The following is a 16,829-nucleotide window of genomic DNA, read 5'->3' as shown; positions in this document are numbered from 1 at the left end:
TAGTCTTACTGAAACATAAGTCTGCATGTAGATTACATGAAACAACATATTGTTTAAACTCATTAGTGCTTTCTATTGGAACAATTGAGAACTTGCACATAAGAAAAGGAAAATTACAGCAAGTTAGATTTACCAAGACAGCATTTATTCAAACCGTTAATTATTTATTAACAGTTTGAATAATAATTATTATATAAACACTGCCAGACGAAGGATCCAGTGCAATTCTTTTTCGAAACCAAATCCTCAGTTTCCATCCTTTTTTCTCTCTCTGGCTGTTCTCACTCACCGGTCGGAGGTACACACACCTACAGCAGCGCGCCTTCCAGACTACGTCACACACGCGCGTCCATGAGAAGCTTGTGGACTCGCAATGGGCGGGGGGAGTGAGTGTGTTTAGAGAGCCACAGGAAAGAGCGAGAGAAGGGAACACTGTGCGTTAAACAAACCCCGAGAAGCCCAATCCCTATGAGCTCCCCACGCTACGGCCATCCGGAGGCGCACAGATCTTTTGGCCGTGATATTATATAAACAAATATATTATATATAGAGCTGCGGGAGTCGCAAACTGCAACAATCACTTTCTCCTCCATGCTGCAGTTCACCCCAGACTGCACTGCACCGAGTTTGACGGTTGAACGCTGGTTGGCAGTTACGTTACACATGTCACTCAGTGGCCACGCTCTTGAACGCTGATTGGCTGTCATCACGCGAAATTCGCATAAAAGTTGAAATATTTCAACTCGACCGAATTTGTCGCGCCACAAATCCTCGTGAACGCGCTCGCCTGTGCACGGCGAAAGTGTGGCGCGAGTAAAAATTTCGCCCGATACGCGTCCCTACGTTCACTTTGTATGAGATCTTGTCGCCCCGTCGCGTGAAAGCACAACGAGTATGCCGGCGGCGGCAAAAAGAAACATTGCGTGCCGATTTGTATTCGATGTTCGTGACAGGGGCATTTTATACATCCCCTGGAGAACATCTCTCGATACATTGCATATATTCGATATATCGCCCAGCCCTACTTCGAAGTAACACATGCAAACCATGTGCTTGCCACAGCTACTTTTACTATACTTTTTACATACTATTCCAAATGTTTCTTTTTTTGGTAACTGGGTAGAAAACCTAAAATTGACAATTCATCAACTTCACAGATCAAGATGGATTAGTGCTTGTAATGAAGCCGCCGGCTACGATCGAACATTCTCCAGTGGATGCAAGTCCGTTAGGACTATTCTATACTTTGTGTTGTAAGTGCCTCTCGGCATAGTACTCAGACAATATTGCTCTTTGCATGATAGGAGGCCGATACAAATCTTGGATGGGTCATCTGAAAGGACTGAGATGTGCTCAGCATCTCCAACATTATAGCCTAGATAAAACTACCATTTGCAAAAAACGGAGTGCAACGCAAATAGTCTGGAGTTAACTGAGGCCAGGTCCTCGATTGGTAGTGTTGGCTATGTAAGGCTATTTAAATATATTAAAGATTTGCGCTAGAATCTATATCTCTCCACTCCAGCAAAAAGTCATCCGATATGCCTGGATGTCGAGCCGGTCTTATCAATCGCTCCCGGTGGATTGCACGTATAATTTGTGCTCCGATATCAGCAATTCCGTCATCAAAAGGGCATGCCATTGTGAACACATGAAATCTGCGGTGAACGCGGGTTTAAATACCCAAAACCGGGTTATGTTTCAAACTTAACCGGCGCAAAACCTGCTCAGACCAGGTTTGATTCAGAGCATATGTTTCTATAGCAACTAACATACCGTGATCCTTTTGGAATGGAAAACCTAGGGTTACCGCAAACCCTGGGTTAACTTACCCGGTTGTGTGATAAAACCAGCTTTGTGGAACACCCCACTGAAGTTATATTATGAAAACAAAGCAGAAACAAAACAAAGAGAATGCGCTGCTGCTGCTGGCGGGGATGCAGCCGAATGCCAGAGAGAGAGAGAGCAGAGTTGAGTCTGGGTTTTTATACTTTCAGGAGCGCCTGAACCAGGTGCTCCCAATCCACTCTGATGATGGTACCTTCAAGGACATAGGAGAAACAATAACTGGTCAACCACATCAACACTAGACAGGGACTGTCACAGTGGCGAGAAGCACAGGAAGGATGAGACGGGAGCCCCAGGTTTAAGCAATTATGCAGTTCCGCGCCCCAAAACACTGCACGTCTACGGACTGCCTTTATTATCACACCAACCTTATAAATGTAAAGCGGCTCACCCAACAAACAAACACGTCATTCTCGGTGACGGTGGCGATAAACACAGCATGATAACATGCAACAAAACACAACTACACACAAACCATAAACAACCCGTTAACCCCACTTAACCCAGCAACTACAAGGTCCCCGAAAGGGTCCAAACCCCCAGGATAGATGAACCCCCAGAATCCCTTGCGCATCTGAACAACGTCCACACCTGTGGTCGCCACAGTATTTTCTTTTTGTAGAGAAATTTTCCCCGTTGAACAAACTGTCTGTGTTTGTGCTGTATTCCTCTGTTGGGTTTGTTGGCATGCACAGACGCACAAGAACTTTCTGGAAATCGGATCGTGAGACTAATAGAAATCCATCTGATTACTAAATCGCAGCTGCCTGAAGCAATTAATCTGATCATCGGTACCACCCTTGAACTGCACGTCAAACGACAAATGATAAGGCTCAAATACAAGTTATCTTTGAAATGAGTCGACTGCCAAATCGGTTTAAGAAATTGCCTCCAATTCGTACAGAGCAATTTCTAAATTGTGGCTCGCTCAGGCCATTATTCGGGTATCATAAACCCCCCCACACTGCATATCAAACAAGAACCATCAGGCTTCAATTCTTTAAAAGTAGTCTGTGACTGCCAAATCGGGTTGATAAAAGGCCGTACTCTTACAGTGTCTTCCTGACTAGAGGGTCAACAAGTCCCTATGGTTGCATCCCTGTCTTCCCGATGCAGTCTGCTATATCCTTATTATTTTCTTAGTATATATTATTTTCTAATTGTATTTGTTTTTGATTGATACTGTTGCCGTAGCTCTTCTAGTGTGAGTTGTAGCCCAAGGCGCTTTGTTACACTGGCCCAGGGTGGCTATCAGGACGTTTGGCCCCCGTTGGGCCGGTTCACTTTAAAATGTCTTTTGTGACCGCTTTGGTGGGGGAAAAAAAATACTTGGACCATTATTTTACTTTCTCCTAAAGTAGATGTTCTTCATTCATCTGACATTTCAGCCCCTGCATTGCAGTATGTATAATATGGATTATACATTGTAAGGGAGTTCCCTCCTCCCAATTATTTGAGTTGGTTGGATCCATGGTTTGTGTTTTCTCGAGCTGTAACAGAAGAGAAATAGTGAACAGAAGTGTCGCTGATTTTGGAGGGAAGGAAAAGGCCAGGAGGAGCTGAAAAAGCCAGATTTTAAAAAAAGGGGCACTGGAGGGAGATGCTGCCAAATGTGCAAAAATAACTGACCTGTTACGAGGACAGGCACAAGTTACAGCTGGTAAAGAGAGATGTGGATCTAATGATTTATTGGCAACGTAAATAACTTTGCTATTTGTGCTACGTTTGCAATGACAACCTGAGCATAATAGCTTAAACCAATTCATCATTAGTCTGGTTTATTTTGTTAAGCCATATGACGAATCACAAATACAATTTGGGAATATCAACATGTACACTACAGCATGACCTGTGTAAGTTAGCCCAAGCAGTAAAGCAGGCCTCGACATTAACGGTTGCCCGCTTGCCCGGGGCAACCAAAAGTCATATTTGGGCAAGTTGAGATTGATTTTTGGTTTCCCGAACGGGCAAGTGGATTTTGGGTGGATGTTAATATAAAGGCTATTTATTCAAATGTTTTTAGAAACTGCAGAACAACCTTTTTTTCCGCAAAATATCACAGAGTATAAGTATTTGCAATTGATCAGCGCGCTGTCTTCTCTTCTCTCGGAAAGAGAGTTAACAGACACGCATCGCTTCAGTGCGAATATAGCCCCGCCTACTGTCACTCGCAGTGCGTTCCCTGGCCATGATTCGAAGGTGTTAGCTAAAGGTTCGCCAACAAAGCTAGCATCGCAGGTGCAGCACCTCCGCGAACGGTTTAGGTAGAAGGAAAATGGAGTAGTGATGGAGGAGTGCAGTTTGGAAGTACTTTGGATTGAGGCAAATTACCAAGGAAAGTCATATGCAAGAACACGGTTTTGGGATTCATAACTGTGCACATGCACAGCAATAGCGATCTTTTTCACGATATTGGACCCTCACAAACTATATATTACATGAAAGCTGAGCCTCCACTTATTTCAACAGTCCAAACCATATCATTCTGTGACTAAAACTCATAAATAACAACTTAAGAAGAAACGTCCCCTTTTCTTTTAACAACCAAAAACGAAGTATTACCTTTGTGATATTTGTCCACAAAGTTGATTCTGGTCGAATAAAACCAGAATAAACAGATAACCCAGTGTCTGGGCCAAATGTTGCAACTAAACATGGTGTTTTCCATCAATGAATAAGAGAAGGTTTCTTAGGAAATAGGTAAATTGCTTTCAATCAGAAAACATATTCTTCATCGCAATCTAGTGGCCAAATGTTTTTTTGCGAGTGTTTGGCTTGGTGCATTCGAAAATATTTGCCCTGAACTTTAAATAGAGGTGTCAAGTGTCAAAATTGTAAGATATCTACCTTTATTTGTGTCTCATAGTAAGACATCGCTCCCAACTGATAATTATTTCTGGTGGAAATGTTATCTTCCACTTATGCTGTGTTCCATGGCTTTATTCACTTTAACCAAGTATCATCCCCATTGAATATTTCACTTGCACAACAATCTTTCTTTTGGCACAAAGATGACATTATCGCCCTTGCAGTTGTGGAGATATACTCTATTTACTTTGGGTATGTTCTTTCCTGAAAAAAACTTTTCCCCTGATATCGAAGATGGTATAGAATATCGATATTTTTCCAGGTATAGTGTCAAAGTTAGAAAATCCAGTATCGTGACTGACAACACTACTAGAAACGAGATTATGATTATTCAGTTAGAGCAACAAGAAACGTGAAATTTAAAAGACGTATCTTTGCTACTACCTCTGACATTTAGTTAAGTACATTTTCATGAAATCATGCAGGTCTACATATAACTTGGCGATAGCTTTAATAGGTTACAACGGTGGACTGAAATCCCTTCATGGCACGATGTGACCGCTTGATAAATAAGCAAACAAAGAGAAGTTTGTTATTTTTTAAACACAACATGTGTGGAAGCTAACATTCAGCTTCAGTCTGAGCTAGGATGATTTTTCTGAGCTCCCCCCAAAACCAGGCCGCGTGCCTGGCAAAAAGAGGCCTGTTCACGATTCTGATTGTAATTTGGGCAAGTGAACATCACATTCGGGCAAGTTGAACCTGACCTGTACTTGCCCGATGGTCAAGTATCAACCCCTGAGTAAAGTTACACCTTCTACTTTTTGTAGCACCAGAACAGATAAACCAGTCCGAAGTAGAAGAACAAGGACTAAGGTGACAGGTAGAAGATAATCTGCCAGAGTTATATACATTTAAATATTTCATGTAAAATATAAAAAAGTCAGAAAAAATGTGATAGTAAATTATATCAAGATATTCAGAATGGTGTCAACATTGATGATGCTAATAGCCTGTTGAGGTTATTTTGTGAAGTGGCGAAAATCATTTGAAGAAGAAAATAGGCCTACATAAAAAACTACAAGCACGTTATGCAGTAGCTAAAATAACCCACAATTTAAACATTTTGGGTCCTCAGAGAAGCAATTCAGCCTGATGCTGCTGGTGAACCCGATAGACATGAATAGGCCAGACTGAAGGGACAGGTAGAGAGGACTGTATAGCCTAGTATCACAGTGGGAGAAATTGAAGAGGTCACCTAGAAGGTAATACTGTCAGGACAGGGAGGGAGGAGAGTGGACCAGATAGTGGATTCATGGAACCAGAGATGGAATTGGACAGTAGGGCGTGTTCTTCCTGCAAAAAATTTGCCATTTGTGTTAATTTGAGGGCCCGTTTACACAAAGGGAAAACGCAGATATTTCCACGCGGTTTGGCCTCTCATTTACACGAAAACACAGTTTTTGTCACAGAAAACGATAATTTCTAAAAACTCCGGCCAAAGTGGAGATTTCTGAAAACGCCGGTTATGTGTTGTCGTGTCAACGGGGGGAAACAGGGTTTTAGGTTCTGAAGCGTCACATTATGCGCCAGGAAATGCTTAACGTCATATGAGCGCCCTATGTTTACAGTTTGTTTGTTACAGGAAGACGCTCGTGTTATCGTTGTTGTTGATTCTGCAGATTCTGATCGGCTTGCATGGCTTTAATTGCACTCAACGGCGTATTTATGCGTTTTGATGTAAACTACAACTTTTTTGAAAACGATATTGTGTGCACAATGTTACTTTTGAAAACGGAGGGGGGGAAATATTTGTTTCTATAAATACCCTGCTACGTATAAACGTGGCCTGATACTTTCACAGTATACTCTTCACAGATGCGTACCATATAATTGGGATATCCTACAAGTTCCTCTTACAACAGTCTCTTACAACAGTCCCTAATAAATCCAGATGCCCGGGAGGTCGTGACACTCGGCCTGAAGATGTCACATGTGTTAGTTGTATCTGTATGTGTATGGCAATTTCTTTCGTTAGTGATGTGACTGGGTGTACCCCTGTTACCTGGTTCTGGGGTTGCATCAGGTATTTTAGTTGTGTCAGGTGTTGATGTCTGGGGCTGTGTATTATGTAGGCCTACTTAGCGCATGTGTGTGGTGTTACACCGGACCTGTCCTTCATCAGCATCAATGATGTAAAACCTAGGCGTCGGTGCCTTTTTCTTCTCTCTCGGCATCCATACATTTGGACCTGGCTGCAGCTGCCGCAGGGAGCGAACTTTGTGACGCAGGTTGTAGCGGTGTTGTTGGTTCTCCTACGCCTTTTTTTCAGAATTTCGGAATCCTCTGATGTTTGGCCACCAGGGACGCAGTGCTGCTCGAAGTTGTGGTTTGTCTGATCGAAATTATCTTCCCATGAGGAGTTGCGCTGGGGAGCAGCCAATCTCCAGAAGTGTAGCGCGATATATCAGTAGCGCCTTTGCTTTGTTGCATCCTCCTTTTCACAGTACTTTTACTGTGGCCACAACCCGTTCCGCCTCCCCGTTGGCCTGCGGGTATCAGGGGCTGCTTGTGTCATGAGTAAATCCATACTCGTGGAAAAGGTCCTGAACAGTGACCAGCTGTACTGCAGCCCATTATCGGACATGTCTCTGGTGTCTCGTGGTGATAGAATACATCCTTGAGGGCAGCCACTACTGTCTCAACAGAAGCTACCTTGAGGTGGGCTCTATTTAGCGTGAATAGCCTGAGCCGACTCGTTGCCAGGATCTATCTTTCACAGGCGTGGTCAGCAAGGGTTCTCTCTGTTCTGCCCTATGCTGTGAGCATGTGCTGCAGTTTTCCACCATCTGACTGATATAGCCAGACAGTCTTGGCCACCACACTGACTGGCGGGCCCCTGCTCTGCATCTAACAATACCTTGGTGCCCACTGTGAAGATTATGAAGAATCTCCCGTATCACGTCCCGCAAAATCACAATCCTCTGACCTCTGAGTAGCAGCTGTCCATTGGGAGCCTTGGGGGCCAGCTCAAGGCAAGGGTGCATGTCCATCTAGCCACTCAGTCTCACAGTATCTGATTAGCTTTTCACAGACCGTGCCAGCTTTCTGTTTCTCTACGATTTTATTTTAATCTAGCCTCTATGGCAGGAAGGCTCTGAGTGACTGCATCCACAAACACTTTGACCTCTGCCTTGTTCTCTTTTTCCTCCTATGTGAATGTGTGTTCCACAGGAGCCCTTGATAAAGTGTCTGCGATTACAAGATGCTTAACGGGCATGTTCACAATGTCAAAAGTGAACCTCAGCAGCCTCAGTCTGAATCTCTGCAATCTTTGGGGAAGTTCTTCGAGAGCCTTGGTACTAAGCAATGGCAGTAGTGGCTTGTGGTCTGTCTCCAATCTGAATTTCAGTCCCAGGTAATAGGTGACCGACGCTCACATGCCCACGTAGCTGCCAGAGTTTCTTTCACTATCTCTGCGTGGTGTTTTTTGCAGTGTCTGTCATACCTCTTGAGAACACAATGGGTTTCCATGTTCCATCTGTTCCAACAGATGGAACACGTTTCAGCTTTTTTGCATGTTTCAGCTTTTGGTGAATAGGCAGCCAAAACTTGTGTGGTACTCAGTTTAGTTTTTTGTCTCCTCCTTTAGCTCAACTATATTCTTTACAGAACAGCAGGTGACTTCATTACAAAATATGTGACAAGTAGTAGTAGTGCTTTTAGTAGCAGTAGGACTAGTAGCAGTAGAAGTAGTAGGGATATGCATTGCAATTACACACACACACACACACACACACACACACACACACACACACACACACACACACACACACACACACACAGTAGCTTACTTTGGGTGGAGTCAGTGCTGCCTCCCTCCCTCCTGTCAGTACAGCGGGAGGCGTTGTTTCTCCGAGCTGATCCTCCTCATTAACATATCCTTCCACTCGGACGTAAACTTGTGAGTCAGGTCCTTTTCAAAAGCAAGCAGAATCAGCTGGGCCTTGCGTCTGTGCAACATACTGCGCCGATGCTCTGAGAAGACGTTTTTCAGCGTTTTTCACCCAAAATTAGTTTTCACACATTGCTGTGGAAGATTCTAATTCTAAAGTTAGGGCAAGGGTGTAGGCTGTGAGAACAGTCGGCATAGCCTGGAGTGCCCAGTTGAATGTGCTAAGGATGTTTGCTATTGTCCATTTTCCGTCTTCGGGGGAATCGGGGTGTCATTCATTTTCCTAACCAGGAACTCACGAGCCACAGTATATTCAGATTCAGCCACATCAGTTCGAGCTAATAGCAGGAGAGGGGTTACCTTTGATGTGTCCAGGAAATTATCTGACTGATTATTAGACTGTTGGTGGGCTTTTCAACCACTTACGAATATCCATGATGATGAACTAGAAATGAAAGTAAACTAGCAAAAACTCATCCAGCTTCACTTCAAAATGCGCGGTAACTGTTAGCGGCTACATTGACGTAGTTACGTAGGCCTACGTAGTCTAGATCAGCAGATTTTCCGCCAGAGACGTTGAAGTCGCTTAGCAACCCTAGACGCTGGGGTTAACAAGTTACCGGACTAATTTCAGTGTGTGTGTGTGTGTGTGTGTGTGTGTGTGTGTGTGTGTGTGTGTGTGTGTGTGTGTGTGTGTGTGTGTGTGTGTGTGTGTGTGTGTGTGTGTGTGTGTGTGTGTGTGTGTGTGTGTGTGTGTGTGTGTGTGTGTGTGTGTGTGTGTGATGGGCGGAGTCTGGCGATGTTGCGGAGGTGGAAGAATGCAGTCCGGGTGATGTTGTGAATATGGGGTGCGAATTAGGGCTGGGATAAACGATTAATTTTTAAACGATTCATCTGGCGATTATTTTTTCGATGCATCGATTAATCTAAGGATTCATTTTTTCAGTCCGATTCGATTTCGATTCGATTCGATTATCAATTATCTCCCCATTAATTGACTAATAGCAATTTATACATGTTGATTGACATAAAATATGAATTCCTTAACATTTCAATACATGTTTATTGCCTTTAAATTCCAAAATAAAAGTTCAAAGTAATGCAATTCTACGGTGCTCGGTCATCTGCAGCTGCTACCGGGTGGCGCCTCTTCAGGTGCTGGTGAATTGCCGTGGTGCTAGAATGGAAAGTCATCTCCATTTTGCAAAGACGACATATCACGGAATCGTTTCCTTTTACATTAAATAATTCCCATACTTAGAGGAACGAGTGCATGGAGCCTTGCACTTATGAAAGTCTGGGGAGCCACTCGCGTTGCTACTACGTCGACCTCGTAGGTCGTTGGTGATTTTGACTAGGGCTGTTTCAGTACTGTGTTTTGGACGGAAGCCAGATTGGAAGGGTTCGTGGAGATTGTTTGTGTCAAGGTGGGACTGTAGTTGTGCGGCAACCACCCTTTCAAGTGTTTTGGAGATGAAAGGGAGATTGGAGATGGGCCGGTAATGGTTAAGGTCAGTTGGGTCAGCACCAGGTTTTTTCAGGATGGGAGTGATGGCAGCCAGCTTGAGAGTGGGGGTACAGTACCAGTAGTGAGGGAGGAGTTAATTATGTTGGTGATCATGGGGGAGATGGACGGAAGACATGCTTTGACAAGGGAGGTGGGAAGAGGATCGAGCTGACAGGTGGTTTTGGCTTTGCGGATGAGTTCTGAAACGGTCTGTTCTGTTACTGGGGTGAAGTCAGAGAGGGAGCTGATGAGAGGTTGGCCAGAGGTGATCATCCAGGGTGGGTCATCAGAGGGGGTGCGAGATGAGGCCAGTTGTTGGTGAATGGTGTTGATTTTAGAGCTGAAGAAGTCCAGGAACGCACTGCATTGGGTGGTGGAAATGTCTGGAGGGAGGGTTTTAGGAGGCTGAAGTAAGTGGCTGACTGTTGAAAAGAGGACTCTGCTGTTGCCTGTACCAGTGTTGATGAGGTTGGAGTAGTATGAGGTTTTGGCAGTGGTGAGGGCATTCTTGTAGTGATGGAGGTGGTCCGAATACATTTGGTGGTGAACAGTGAGTTGAGTCTTATTGTAGAGTCGCTCCAGTCGACGACCAGTGGCTTTGAGCTGGCGCAGATGAGGAGTGAACCAGGGAGCAGTGTGGGTGAATGAGACTGAGCGGGTTTTCAGGGGGGCCAGGGTGGTGAGGGAAGAGGAGAGGCAGTTATTGTAGTGAGTCACCAGGTCAGTCAGGGAGGAAGCTGGGGGAGGGTTGGGGTAGGAGCTGATCAGGGTGGAGAGGTCTGTGGTGTTGATAAGTTTGATGTTTCTGAAGGAGATGGTCCGTTGTTCCTTGGTTTTGTGTAGTTGGGTATGAATGTCAAAAAGTACAGCTTTGTGGTCGGAGATGGGGAAATCAATGACATCAAGGTTAGTGGGAGTGATGTCAGTGCAGCAGATTAAATCCAGAATGTGACCTTTGTTATGGGTTGGGAGGTTGACATGTTGTGTGATGCCAAGACAGTCCAGAAGTGATGTGAAGTCATTAGCAAAAGTACAGGATGGGTTGTCAATGTGGATGTTGAAATCACCAAGGAGGATAACAGTGGGGGACATTGCACATCAGATGTAAGTAGTGATGAGAATTCATTGAGGAAAACGGCAGAGGGTTTTGGTGGTCTTTAAATGGTGACAATGATAGTGGGTTTGGGGCCTGAGTTTTACAGCTAGACATTCAAAGGAGGAGTGATGGGGGACTGTGACCGTGGTGACTTTGATGTTATCACGATGGAGGAGAGCGAGGCCACCCCCCCTCCCATTAACCCGGGGTTTACTAATAAAAGAAAAACCTGGTGGGACAGCCTCATTTAGATGGGAGAAGTCATTTGGTTGTTGCCAGGACTCAGTGAGGCAGAGAATGTCTAGGCTCTGGTCAACAATAAAGTCATTTATCAAATGGGCCTTATTACTGAGGGATCTGGTGTTCAGCAGACAGAGTTTCAGACAGGTGAGTGGAGTGTAGCAGGTTGCTTTTTGAGCAGAGGGGACAGTAAACTGTGATTGACGGGACGGGACTGACCGTACGGGCTGTGCGAGGAGGGGGGCGGGGCCCAGTGGACCAGAAGGAGCGGATGTTTTTGTTGCTGGTGTGAGTGTACTGAAAATTCCGTCCAGAGCCTCGGTGGATGTATTTTGATCGTTTGAGAATGTCGTGGTGGGATGCAAGCTGAGGTGGGGGGGTCCTTGAGAAGATCCGTAGACGTAACATCTCCGTTACCGAGTAACGGAGCGGCAGAGATGCGCTCGTTTTGTGAGAGTCAAACATAGCGCAATCCAGAGGAACAGGTTAAAAATCCACAGGTTGTGAAGTCGGAAGAAGCCAGCGGTAGATCCAGGCGATTATGGTTAAGCCACAGAGCCAGCACAGCGGAGGCAGAGGAGTGGAGCAAGCCGGTTGCAGCTACGCTGGAGACGGGGAAGCCAGTTGGACGGCGCCGGGGGTTAGCAGCAGTCTAGCCGGCCAGTAGGTGTCATCCACCAACAGCTGCACGACTCCACGCACAAAACACAAAACAAAACACGCAGACGTTTGAAGTTCAGAAATAAATAAATAAAGAAAGAAAACTGACGCACTTACTTAACTTAACTTTGTAGTCCGATCCTAGGTCCAGAAGGGTTTCAGACAGAAGGTGTTGAAAGTAAGCCAAAGAAAACTGATACAATTTTTGGTATCAGGAGTGATACCAAAGAGGCAAAAAATCCTTTGTTTACCTTTACAGCGGTCAATTATACTTGGCAACAGTGAATTATCAAATATAATTCACCATTTTTTTCTTTCTTTTTTTCTTTAGATCTGTGCCCCTCACTAGCATTGTGGGGGGCGGGCCCGGCCACCTATGGCCCGCCCATAGCGACGGGCCTGACGTGACTCATAAAACAGGTGACGATATTTTACAGAAACTGCAAAACAAAACAAAAGAGGACATCTACTGGAAACCCTAAGTATTACATCTAAGCCTGTGGCAATATATTGATAATTATGGTAGCCTTTAATACCCTCTTCCATATAAAACAGACCAAAGGTCTTTAGCTCACTCCCAAGTGTCCTTGACCCCTTGGTCACCTACTTCTTACATCACTACCTTTGGGACTACAACCCCCAAAACGGATAACTTTAGTAGTTCAATGCCCGGTTTCATAAAGAAGATGCCAGCAATCATCAGCCTACACTAAAGTAATTTTGTGCATTTATGAATGATTATACAAAGTACATTTTTAAGAACATATTTCTGCACGTGAAACTTAACATTAATAAAATTACATTTGAAAAGGCTACGAGATGAGTATGCATGTCCCAGAAGTACATGACCGGTAGTCCAGTTGTGTTGCATTATTATGCTATTATATTATCATTATACAAGTGGTCTTGAAATTATTTATTATTGCTTATTGGACATTTAATCAAATAATGATCGCTGGGTCACGACGACATTGCTGCTGCTTCCTGTGGGCGGAACGCTTGAAGCTCCAACGAGAAACGCTCTCTCAGATCTGTGTTGGCCTGGAGGAACTCCCTCAGTCTCAGCAAACACTCAGCATCCTGAGAGAGAGAGAGAGAGAGAGAGAGAGAGAATTATGTTTAACCCATCACGGTAAAACCTTTTCATCACCCGAAGACGATTTCACACACACACACACACACACACACACACACACACACACTATCATGTGTACTTTGATTTCTGTGTTTTCCAAGTGGTGCGTTCTGTGCATCTCCAAGCCTACCACACCTAGTAGACTGTGGGTGACCCATTTTTGGTCCTGACATGCAGTTTAAGAAGTAACACAAGTTTATAGAGCATATAATTCAGTAAGCATTTATTTGTCTTTTTCGTTGCTTTGCACCTACCTGGGTTTCTGTGTCTTGCAGAAGCTCCCGCAGCCTCTCTCCCAACAGCTCAGCTTCCAATTGGCTTACGGACAGAGCCATGGTGTCCGATTGGCTTACAGAGTCCACCTGCAAACCATTATCGTCGTCTGCACCATCCATTTGGTCTGAACCAGTGATGCATGTTGACCAGTCTACTGTAAAGATCTACAGGCAGACAAGGTCAAAATAAACACACACATTTTGGCACATTAATCAAGCATTAACGAAAAGTAACAAAACCCGAAAGGTTTGACCCATTGACAACTAAGCAACCGCCCATTACTACTTCATATTCCACCCCTGGGCCAGCCACTCACCCTGCCTGGACACGCCCCTGCTCACCTCCTCTATCTGCTGCACAGCCTCGTCCAGTGGCACCACCTGGTGGTGGAGGTGGCGCAGCAGCCTCAACAGAGCGCCGCGGTACCGTTCCATCCAGCCGTCGTCCATGCACATCTCGCCGGAGTGCATCAACTCGTTCCGGCAGCAGATCACCTGCACACCGGTGGGGTCATGGGTCACTCACACATTACCAGGCACCATCTCCGAGGTGTCAGTATACGCGCGTTTGGGGGATTCTGTTTGGGGGAATCCTCTGAACGACTCTAGGGACACTCATCATAGTGACGGGTTTTCATTTGGGGATCTTTGGTAGTAAAACACTCTAACAGGAAGCCAGCACACAGCAGCTACCAGGACCGGCTCATAATGTATTAACAGTGTCTGCAAAGGCTATATAATGTATGTATGTATGTGTTGTGTACAAGGAAGATCAGATGTAATTTATCAATGCCATATTGGAACTCAGAAGGGTGAGTGTATAATATATGTATAACAAATCTGTGTGTGTGAGTGTGTGTGTGCTTTCATGTAAGTATACATGGGTTTGGGTGCTTGTGTAGAAGGGCGCGTGTGTACCTCTCGGACCAACTGGGGGTCCACGCGGAACCAGTTACAGAAGTTGAGGAGGTTGAGCAGAGCCGAGGCGTCACACTGGTGCAACGCACTCTTCTTGTAGGCCCCCTTTGGCATGTAGGCCTGGGGGAGAGACATAGACAGAGGGACAGAGAGAGAGAGGGTGAGACAGAAACAAAGAGAGACAAATAGAGAGAGAGAGACAGAAACAGAGAGACAAAGAGAGAGGGACAGAGAGAGAGAGGGTGAGACAGAAACAAAGAGAGACAAAGAGAGAGGGACAGACAGAAACAGAGAGAGTCAGAGAGAGAGAGAGAGAAAGATAGAGAATGGAAGAGAGACATGAACCCAGAGAAACACAGAGAGAGACACAGAGAGAGACACAGAGAGAGACATGAACCCAGAGAACCACAGAGAGAGACATAGACCCAGAGAGAGACACAGAGAGAGACATGAACCCAGAGAACCACAGAGAGAGACATAGACCCAGAGAGAGACACAGAGAGAGACATGAACCCAGAGAACCACAGAGAGAGACATAGACCCAGAGAGAGACACAGAGAGATACATAGACCCAGAGAAAGACACAGAGAGAGACATGGACCCAGAGAGAGAGAGATAGAGAGACAGATCCCGGGGGAGAGAAAGAAACACAGTGACAGACAGCGAGACAGAGACAAAGAGAGGGACAGGAAAAGAAAGAGACAGATGCAGAGAGAAAGGGGGAGAGAAGGAAACACAGAGAGACAAGGAAAGTGATAAACAAAGATGGAGAGAGACAGAGACAGGGGAGAGAGAGAGAGTGATGATCAGGATTGTCAGGCTGTCAGGACAGTCTTAACCAGGACCTCAGTGGCTAATCGCGAGATGCGGGCCAACTCCCGGTGAGCCACTGGCGGCAGGGCCGGGATGAAGCGGCCTTCCTAAGCCTCCGGTAGCGTGGTTTCGGGGGGTAGGTATAACTCCAAGAGAGGTAAAGGTTCAACACGTGGTTTGTTCAGAGATACAAGATCCACAGACATGCACTCTGGAGGTGGTTCACGAAGCATCTCCCGAAGCCAGGTAAAAGCTCTATAAGGTCTATATTAGTGTGGGCAGAATGGGAAAGAAGCCGTGCCTATAGGGTCTGATTTATCTCAGACCCACAACACTTTGAGGTTTTGTGTTGACCCCTCTATGTGTAGAAGCAGAAACTAGTCAGAACTGGTGTTAGCACTACGAATGGGTGGCCCAATGAGGAACTGAGGTTAGCTTTGATATCGCGTGGCATCGAAGAAATTAATTGAGCTCAACCGGTGATGGGACGAGGGTTGGGCTCGGTGTCTGCGCTGCTCTCACACATGCCCGGGCATGTCCTGGGAACCATTTTAAAACTTGTGTTCCAGATTTCACCTACTTTTTACTTGACGGGATGGATTTCAAACCCAGATACGGCCGCATAAAAGTCTCCCCCATTTTGCTCGAGCCAGTGAATCACTGAAAGTAAACCAAACTTTGACCCAACCCTGTACACTAACGTAAAACCAAGTATTCTTTGCCTTCATCGACGCCCAGACATAAAGCTTTAGCGAAACACAACACATCCCAGAAGGGTTGCTCACTATTATTCAATAGCCGTGATTTGTGATGAAAAGAACGAGAAGAATTAGAGCCATAAAGAAGAGGTGCCCAAACGGAGAGAGAAATGTGTGTGCGTTTGTGCACGTGGGCCTGTGTGTGCACGCCAGAGCATGTGATTAATTTCAGAATACTACTGTCTCTTTGATCTGCACTGCTTAAATTAAATTGACAAAATACAATCTGATCTTCATACTCTATATAGGTTATTGTTGTGTTGATTATAAGAAAGAAATAGGATAAAATAATAGATTTGCATAATTTGTATATTGTTCTGAACGTGGCATAAGTAACAGTTGTTACTTATGCTATGTTAAACTGAAGCTTGTTACCATGTAAATAAAAACAGCACTTTGTTATCTTTTGTGGTGGTCTCTGAGCAGCCAGTACATCAGTCTGATGCTGCTGACGAGGCCTGGGACGAGGCCTGGGACGAGCCTGTATGGGCCTTCACACCTGGCCTGGGGTACCTTCAAACCCCCGGGCTGAAAGTGAGTCCCACTCCAGCCCTACTGGTCTGAACAAATCTACACCTTACGACCTCACTCGACAAGAAATATCAAAATAATATACACCTTCAATTGGGTGTAAATATCACACCACAATCAAAACAAATGGACTGTATGAAACCGAAACAGTTTAAGTGCATGGGCACATAAACCCAAGACAAACAGCACAAATTGTTATTTTTATACAAAGCAGTTGGTGGGCCTACACCATGAAGCAACAATTACAATTGCAAACACCAGAAATTTACAGAGGTGTCATCCTAG

The 16,829-nt window shown here is 45.1% G+C and overlaps 1 protein-coding gene across 2 annotated transcripts in view; it reads right to left on the bottom strand.

Annotated features, from left to right (window-relative positions):
- Positions 1–12,819: 12,819 nt before the first annotated feature.
- LOC115549281 (uncharacterized protein CXorf38 homolog) overlaps positions 12,820–16,829 on the bottom strand; it is a 4,812-nt gene continuing 802 nt past the window's right edge. Inside the window, exons 3-6 of one of the 2 annotated variants that reach the window (XM_030364410.1) lie at positions 14,443–14,562; positions 13,867–14,019; positions 13,504–13,689; positions 12,820–13,194 (exon numbers count right to left, since the gene is read on the bottom strand). In XM_030364410.1, coding sequence (XP_030220270.1) covers positions 13,075–13,194; positions 13,504–13,689; positions 13,867–14,019; positions 14,443–14,562 — 579 coding nt within the window. In that variant the 3' untranslated portion in view covers positions 12,820–13,074. The remainder of the gene's footprint in view (positions 13,195–13,503; positions 13,690–13,866; positions 14,020–14,442; positions 14,563–16,829) is intronic. The other variant, XM_030364411.1, reaches the window with a different exon arrangement.

This window comes from Gadus morhua, chromosome 8, assembly GCF_902167405.1.
Source record: "Gadus morhua chromosome 8, gadMor3.0, whole genome shotgun sequence".
Classification (NCBI taxonomy): Eukaryota; Metazoa; Chordata; class Actinopteri; order Gadiformes; family Gadidae; genus Gadus; species Gadus morhua.
Note: the sequence above shows the minus strand (reverse complement) of the source record. Positions and strands in the feature narration are given on the sequence as shown.